The sequence below is a fragment of the Heloderma suspectum genome, chromosome 13, assembly GCF_057233095.1.
Source record: "Heloderma suspectum isolate Gila_16-S chromosome 13, 16-S_ref, whole genome shotgun sequence".
In the NCBI taxonomy this organism is placed as follows: Eukaryota; Metazoa; Chordata; class Lepidosauria; order Squamata; family Helodermatidae; genus Heloderma; species Heloderma suspectum.
The window spans coordinates 31,769,207-31,777,734 of NC_139470.1; the positions used below are offsets into that span (position 1 = coordinate 31,769,207).

Sequence of the window (8,528 nt, forward strand, 5' to 3'; positions counted from 1 at the left end):
GCCTGTGGCAGGTCTTGCGCCTTTCTGCTTGCCGCAGTGCTCTTTTGCGCATGTCCGCGGTAGCACAGGCTGGACTTCAACCCATTCTGGCCATGGGGGGCTTCATGCCACAGGAGGCCTCCCCAGCAGGAGCCAAAGAAGTGAGAGCCGGGCCTGCCCGTGCCGGAGTGGGGGGCCCAGGCTGGCCCTCCCCAAAAGAGGAGCTCTGCACTTTTCCTTAGAAGGGTCCGTAGCCCCCATTCAGTTACATGGGGGGAACTATGAGGGTGCGCGTGGGGATCTCGTTGGGGTGGCATTCGACCTGCTCCCAGCCCCAGGAGATGCAGGCAGGCAGAGTGCAGTGGAGGGGCTAAGGCTGCTTCTAGCTGCACAGCCCTGCCCTGGGTTTTGTTTTCGGGTCACACAATAGTGTGACGTAATGCTAGGAACGGACATCTGTGAAGACAGAAGGCAGCACAAACAGCTCTTTCGGGGCAGTTGAAGCCTTCCATGTGAAAACATGCAGAGCGTGGTCCTGCGTACCTCCTCCCACGCTCCCCCCAGATCAGCTGAGTGGATCTTTTGTTGACTCTGCAAGCTGTTCTGCAGACATCTTGGCTGTACCAGTGAAGCAGCGGCCCTTCTCCTCTTTTTCTTAAATTCTAGAAAATGCTGGATGAGCAGCTGATCATGCACGCCTCCGGGGAGGCCCTGCGCACCTTCATCTATGGGTTTTACTTCTACAAGATTGTCGAAGACAAGGAGCAGGAGCGAGGTCAGGCTCCGCGTGATGGCAAGAGGTGTCCTGCGCCCCATGTGGGCACGTCGCTCCAGCCCCCTTCCTCGGGAACATTCTTCAAGCATAAGATTATTTACCTATCACTTTAAATATTTATAGCCCCCCTTCCTCCCACAAAAGAAATCCAAGGCGGCTTAGCAGTCATGTCATAAGACCCACATAAAATGTCAAAAACTGCCAAATGGAATGAATGGATCTCTTTTCTAATAGCGAACCAAACAGGAAAAAAGAGAAGGGGGGGGCTATCTCTGTGAATGACAAGCAATATGCCTCCCCCCCCCCCCCCAGTTGCAGCACTGCCTGCTTTAAATTGATGGACCTTCATCTGTGACCTCTTCCAACAACCTTTGGGAGTGCAAAGTGGGGGCTTGGCAGATCTGGCCTGTGAGGCATAATCCACCCAGACGTTTCCTTGCACAGCCCCCATAAAAAGAAGGAAGAGGATGGCCGTTCTTCTGCACTCCTCCCATTCCTTTCAGTGATGATGTGAGTCTGCCAGGAAGCTGTGCCGGAGAGCGTTCTGGTGGATTGTGGCCCATGCTCATGAGGGAGCAGGAATAGGAGTCCTTTGGACCTTCTGCCTCAGGCCAGCAAGTGTCTTAGCCCAGGCCTGTGTTTGCCATGTGGCTGTATCCCGCTCCTCCTCGATCCTGGAGCTGTGGCAAACTTCCACTCGCTGTTCTAAAGGAGCCTTTGGTTTCTCTCTCTGCAGTGGGAATACAGCCAGCCATGTGGCACACGGCCGCAAAGGACGATTTTTCCGCCTTCCAGCGAAAATGGTTCGAAGTGGCCTTTGTAGCCGAGGAGCTCCTTCACTCCGAGATCCCAGCGTTTCTTCTGCCTTGGCTACCCAGCCGCCCAGCCTCCTACGCAAGTAGGCATAGCTCCTTCAGCCGCAGCTTTGGAGGACGGAGCCAGGCCGCCGCACTGTTAGGTAACCATGCCATGGAGGTGGTGGCTGGAGGGTGGGGTGGTGGCTGGAGCTATGCGGGGCTGTCCACTGCGGTGGGGACCATGAACAAGCCTGTCAAAAATGCCACTGGGATTTCAGGGATGACTGAAATCACTGTCATCCAACCACCCTGCAGCTCTGCCTAGTGCAGTCTAAAGCAATCCGTTTGCACATGGATCGTGCCATGGGTTACAACTTGGAGGAAGGCTCCATGTGAATCACCATTGTGTGTGCACAGAAGTAATGAAGTGAAACAAACTGTGTGTATTATATGTTTTGGATACAGTCTGGAATAAGTGTGTTGCTCCTCAGTCCCACTCAACTCTGTAATAACAGAATCAGTTTCTGAAACCTGAAAAGAGAGTATCCTTGATTTAGCATTCCAGAGAGCACACTCTCCTCCATGCCGGGAAATATACTTGCTTCCAAAATCTAGGGCGCTTTCATTTTTAAATGGTCTGAGGCTTGACTGTCAAAAATGCCACTAGAAGAGAGAAAAATGCATCTAGAAGAGAGATGCTGCCGTGGTCTTGAAGACCGCCTCGCCTCTTCCAGCTTGAATCTAAAGACAGCCTTCCCCAACCTGGGGCCCTCTAGACACGTTGGGCTACAAGCCCCATCATCTGCAGCCATCACACCCAATTGCTATGCATTCTGGGAGTTGTAGTCCAAGACATCTGGAGGCTGCCCTGGGTGGTTTGAACACTAAGGAGAAGAGCCAAAACAGGTTTCTTGGGCTTACCTGCAAGCACTAGTCAGGGAGTCCATTTCTGGACCAGACTTCTGTGCCTTGGGCCAGGTGGACCCAGCACAGGTAGCTCATCTCTCCCATGTGTTCTCCATTTTCTCCTTTCTTCCCTTTGTTCTGGTTTCCTGGTCCATGATAGCTGCCACAGTGCCGGAACAGCGGACGGTGACGCTGGATGTGGACATAAACAACCGCACGGATCGTCTCGAGTGGTGCAGCTGTTACTACCATGGCAACTTCTCTCTCAGCGCTGCCTTTGAGATCAAGCTGCACTGGATGGCTGTGACGGCGGCTGTTCTCTTCGAGATGGTGAGATCTTGGGACAGACATGGTTCTGGCAGAAGCATTTCTTCCCAGGCCTCCTCAGAGTCAAAGGGCGCCTCTTTCTGGGCTGGTTCCTTTGGCGTAGGAGAATATGCTATCCTTGGAGCTGCACAGGGTTCCATCTTCCTGATGAGGAATTTGGTGCAGACCAGAAGCTTGCTGTCTCACTGCACGCATCAGCTCTCCTGTGTGGATTTTTCACCCGCCTCTCTTCGAGGGCCATGTGGCCCAGGGCACGTGGCTCCGCTGTGCCCACAGGCTCTCCCGCCCTTGCCCCTGAGCCTGGCGCCGCCTCTCTCCCCTTTCCTTGTCCTCGCAGGTTCAGGGCTGGCATCGCAAAGCCACGTCCTGTGGATTCTTGCTGGTCCCCGTCCTAGAAGGCCCGTTTGCACTGCCTAGTTATTTGTACGGGGACCCCCTTCGAGCCCAGCTGTTCATTCCCCTCAACACCAGCTGCTTGCTGAAGGAGGGCAGCGAGCACCTCTTTGATGGTAAGGGGGCCGGGGAGCCTCTGCCCTGGGGAAGCTGGGAGGTGCAGCTGCCTTCGCACAGCCAAGGGCCACGCTGGCTCTTCTGTGCGCCGGTGGGATCTGCAACTGGGTGGCGGGAAGGTGAGTGAGGAGCACCCTTTGGGAAGGCGCAGTCCACGTCTGCCAGAAAGAGCTCCGTTTCCAAGTGCCGGACGAGGAGGGGTTGTCAGGGCTTCCCCATCCTCTTCTCGGTGTTGCACGCGTCCGCCAGCCCTTCCCCACCCATCCGCTCGCTGAGACACCGCTCCTCCTTCCTCTGCATTCAGCTCAGAGGCCCCGAGGTCGTGCTTGTGCCCCAAGAGGTTTGCTGCTCAGCCACATGGGGGTCTGCCTGCTGCCTGCAGACGTGCTCCTAGCTGACCCGACTGGCAGTAGGCAGGCCCGCAGGCACAGCTTGGGCGGTGATGCAGCATGCCCCCTCCTTGGAGGGTGGGCTGTTAGACCACGCCCATCCTTCCTGCATGCGGATTGGATGATGCGGCCCAGTCGGTGCAGCTGGGGGCTCACTGGAATCTTGCCAAGCTGGAGCAGAGATGAGGCCGCCGCTCACGATGTGCACGCTGGGCTCGCAAGCGCCGTTGATGTGGCCCGTTGAGGAATGACTGTGCAGAGCAGCATCCGTCCTGCCATGAGGCAACACAAGAAGACTCATCCCAGGGTCCCTTGTAGCTGGACAGCGGCCCCATCCATCCCCCAGGGAGGCATTTGTGATGCTTCCACAGTTGCCGTGGTTGCCTTTCCCCCACCAGGGCTGCGCACTTGCTCATGAGAGTGAAGGAAGGGGTTTTCCATCTTGCCCTCCCCCCGTGTTAGCATCTCCTCCCTTTGCACTGATGCTGCTGCGAAGTGCCCAGGGTCAGGAGACTTCCTCCCAGGAGCAGCCTGGAAATGGAATGTGCAGTTCCGTCGCGAAAACAGTTCCTCGGGCGGTCTCTGTCCTCAGTATTACTCCAGCTCTTTGCCCCTGAACTGGGCAACTTTGCTCTTGAGCCGGGACCCCCAGATATCGCACGGTGGCCCACAGAGAGCGCTTGGCAAAGCAGGTGCTCTGGCCCCTCCCCCGACACGCCTGGGGACTGGCGCAGCCATGGGCCGCCTGCCACCACGGGCCGCAGTGCTTGGGTGGCGTCGCGGTCCCATGCTGCTGGCAGCTTCCCTTTCACAGGGTTGTTGTTTTTCAGCCTTTGAGCCAGAAACCTACTGGGACCGCATGCATCTCCTGCAGGAGGTGATTGCACACAGGTAAGTATGTGTTGGTGAACAGACTGGCACCCCGCCTCTCCACCAAGAAAACGGCGCAGAAGGCAAGCCGGTGAGAGGCCCCGAGGAGCAGCACCCACTTAGCCCTGGAACGCCAGGACACCCAGCCGCTCCTTACTGGCTGGGCGGCTTGCTCACTCGGAGAGGGAAAGAGAGCGGGGGGGGGGGCAGGCAGAGCCTACAGGTGATGTCTGTGGAGCGGGGGACTAGAAACGTCTTCAGCAGGGGTTTCTGGGCAAGCCTTCGCTCTCCTCTGACTTCCTCCTAAGAGTACATCCCTGGACTGGCCGGTTTCTGGCCCACAAGGGGAGCTGGCGTGGTCTTTGGGGGTGGCAGTCCTTGGGAGACCCATGTACTTGAAATGGCCAGATGCCGGCGGGCTGTGCGACGTCTGGTGCAGAGTTCCCTCTGCTGCTCCTCTCCTTGCTCACTCGTCCCTTCTGCAATGTTCTCTTCAGGTTTGGATTTGTGCAAGATAAATATTCTGCCTCTGCATTCAACTTCCCTTCAGAGAACAAGCCCCAGTACATCCACGTCACAGGTGAGCCGCACTGTTCCTGGGGGGGCCTTCATTAGGCAGCTGGCCCCTTCCGCGCTTGCCAGCCAGCCCGCAGAAGGCGCCCCCGAGCAGGCAAGGGTCGTCTTGCCACCCAAGGGAAACATTTGTGGCCACACCCCAGGAGGGGATCCCCACCCGTCGCTTTGGGGCAGCCTTCCCCACCGGGGGCCCTGCAGGTGTGTTAGACTGCAGGTCCCAGCAGCCAGGGGCCACACTGGATGGGAATGATGGGAGTTGCAGTCCAACACCTCTGCAGGGCCCCTGGTTGGGGAAGGCTGCTTTGGCAATTACGGAGCTCAGAGGTCAGAGAAAACAGCCAGTCGCCAGAAACGATCCTGTAAGTAGCCAGTAGGAACTTGGGAAGATGATGCCTTCTCCACCAGATCCAGGGGTGTGGGAGGGTGGAGGACCCTGCCCAGACTCGTCCCAGTGCTTTGGCGAGCTCCCATACCAGCGGCGGAGAGGCTGGCCTGTGCCCAGCGGCGGTGCTGTGTCTCAGGGCTCATGCGCATTGCCCTGCGGAGGGGCCGTAGCTTGGGGGTGGAGCCCCTGCTTTGAATGTCAGTGGTCCCAGGTTCAGCCCCCAGCTGTGTCTCCAGGCAGGGCCAGGAAGGGATCCTGCCCAAACCCCTGCAGAGCTGCTGCTGCTAGTCGACAACACGGGGCTGGATGGACCAAGGGGCAGACCCTGTGTGGCAGCTTCCCAGGCGCGCCTGCTTTGCCCCTCAGCAGGAATGGTGCAAAGGAGCCAGCACCCCCAGGTCCGGAGCGGGGAGAGCAAGAGCTCATGGCCATTGCTCGAGAGAGAGAGAGAGAGAGAGAGCGCGCGCAACAGAGTAGCTTCAAAACACATTTAGTACTAAATGTTTCGGCTTCCGCCTCATCAGTAGCTGTGATGTTAAATGGATACCAAGAGTGGCAGTTTGGAATGCTGGGAGATGAACATTCCTAGGAAGTAAAACCAGAGGTGTGAGTGGTATAGAGCTTATGAATTGTCCTCCAGGCTAAGGCCATATGAACTAAGAGTCCTGAGTCTGTAGATCCAGAAGTTTTCCTTTCTGTCAAGCATGTCAGTGTCCTTTATTTGCTTAAGTGGAAGCAATGCAAGTCTGGGAGGCTCTGTGCAGCAGAATTAAAATGTCTTGCAACGGGGCGCTCTAGTTTTTTCATAAGAATTGCAGATTTGTGGTTACTGAATCTTGTTCTTAGATCCATTGTAGTTTTTCCTACATATTGCATGCGATATTCATTTCTTTTTACATTCAATTACATACATTAGCGGAACTGCATGTTACTGATCGTGTAATGAAATAAGTTTTGTTGGTAACTCTTCTCTTAAAAGAAGAGGTTTCTTGACGGTAATTGCTGGCGGTGCAATGGGCTGATTTACATTGGTGTGATCCTGGGTTGCGAATACTTTAAGTGCTGTTTTCACTAGTAATTCTCATGAATTGGGTGGTTTTCTGATGGCGGGGAAGGCATGGTGGAGAAGCGGTGGCTTCCGTTAAATGCGCACCATCGGCTGTAATAGGGCAACTCCCTCCCAGAATCCGGTGGAGGTTAGGGACAGTCTGCAGCATGTGGAAGGCACTGAGGCAGCAGTAGGGTGGCCGTCTCTGATGCTGCTGCCTCTGACACGCCCACACCCACCTGGTATGTCCCCCTTCCCCTCTCCTGCCACCTTCCAGTTTGCTCTTGTGCAGGGCCTGCTCCATCCAAAGCGCTCCAAAGTGCGTGGCTACTTTGAGTTGTTGTAACCACTGCCACGAGCTGCTCAGCCAGCGGAGCTTTGCAGTGGGCACCCCCCCCCCGCCCGCTGGTTCTGCTGTAAGCTGACCAGGGCGCAGGAGGCGCCATGCCAGCAAGGGCTCAGAGCTGAACGCTCGCGATACGGGGGTGTTGCCCCTGGTCAAAACCCCGCTCCTCTCGATGCAGGGACGGTGTTCCTCCAGCTGCCGTACTCCAAGCGGAAGCTCTCCGGGCAGCAGCGGCGGCGGCGCAACTCCACCAGCTCCACCGGCCAGAGTGTCTTCTGCGAAGAGCGCATCGGCTACAACTGGGCCTACAACACCATGCTGACCAAAACGTGGCGGTCCAGCGCCACCGGAGACGAGAAGTTTGCTGACCGGCTGCTGAAGGATTTCACGGACTTCTGTTGGAATAAAGACAACCGGCTTGTCTCCTTCTGGACAGGCTGCCTGGAGAAGATGCACGCTAGCGCCCCCTGAAGGGGAACCCCTGCAAGCCACGGAAGCCACACTTCACTGGGGTTGGCAAGGCCAAAAAAGTGGGTGTGGGAAGCATCCTGGGAAGTCCTGCTCTGGCTCTTGGAAATAAGGGATCGTGGATGCAGTGGATGGGCCAAGCTGGCTGTTGTCACAGATACATGCACGCTTCTGGCAGGCAGCTCCCTTTGTGTGTCTCACCTGGAAGGAGGCTTCTGGGAGCACAGGGGTGCCCATCAGCATCGGACTGAGCTGGAAGGAAACCGGAAGTAGGAACAATGAGCAAAAGCTTTTTGAGTCTTCTGGAATGCTCATGTTTTCTGTGTATTATGTACAATACTATACATAGATATAGATATGTAAATTTACGTGGTATGAAAAAGTAGGAAATAAAAATAACACCTTCCTTGGTTGTTTTTATGTATGTGGTGCCTAGATTTAGTCATTGTAGAAAAAGAAAAAGCATGGGTTTGCCTGCAGGCACAATCCCAAAAGATGGACCGTAAGGAAAAGAGAGGAAACAGCGAGGACTGGAAACAGTGAGGGAAAAGGTGGGTTGTTCAACGACCGGGAAAGAGGGAGCCCTTATGAATGGGGAGGAGACTGGGCACAAACGGTTAACAGAAGAAGAAACACTAGAACAAAGAGGTCAAGGAGGCAGGTAGAGGAGGGGAGTGCAAGGCAAAGTTTAAGCAAACGATTAAAGTGAGAGTGCTGAGGAAAAGAAAACCAGCAGAGCTACAACACAGTCAAAACGTGGAGCAGGAGAGATCAGATGTGCAGACAAGCGGGAGGGGCGTGGTGGTCGTCCAGGTGGCTCCATGCGCTGACTGGCTGCTTTTGGTGACTCCTAAAATATTCCTCCTCGTGCTGCTCCTTCCTTTGTGCCCTCACAAACTGTGCTTGTGTGGTTGTGAGTAGGCACAGGTTGCTAGATTTAGGAGTGAAAACTCTGATTTTGGAATCAAGACCCCATCACGACTCAAGACAAAATCAAGACTCTGATTTTGGAATCAAGAGTTGTCCTTCCAGAAGGACTGAACCTGTATACATTGACCCCGAATCCATTGGAAGCAATTCCAGTTATTTATTGGAAATGTTTCTATGAATGTTTGTATAAAAATGCCCAAGGTGGCTAAGAGAATTGAAGCA

The 8,528-nt window shown here is 55.3% G+C and overlaps 1 protein-coding gene across 8 annotated transcripts in view; it reads left to right on the forward strand.

Moving 5' to 3' along the window:
• DEPDC5 (DEP domain containing 5, GATOR1 subcomplex subunit) overlaps positions 1 to 7,786 on the forward strand; it is a 70,968-nt gene extending 63,182 nt beyond the window's left edge. For all 8 annotated transcript variants that reach the window (XM_084819898.1, XM_084819902.1, XM_084819903.1 and 5 more), the window contains 7 exons: positions 646 to 754; positions 1,491 to 1,712; positions 2,618 to 2,787; positions 3,122 to 3,293; positions 4,514 to 4,574; positions 5,051 to 5,133; positions 7,087 to 7,786. In XM_084819898.1, the coding sequence (XP_084676024.1) occupies positions 646 to 754; positions 1,491 to 1,712; positions 2,618 to 2,787; positions 3,122 to 3,293; positions 4,514 to 4,574; positions 5,051 to 5,133; positions 7,087 to 7,379 (1,110 nt within the window). In that variant the 3' untranslated portion in view covers positions 7,380 to 7,786. The remainder of the gene's footprint in view (positions 1 to 645; positions 755 to 1,490; positions 1,713 to 2,617; positions 2,788 to 3,121; positions 3,294 to 4,513; positions 4,575 to 5,050; positions 5,134 to 7,086) is intronic.
• The last annotated feature ends 742 nt before the right edge of the window (positions 7,787 to 8,528 follow it).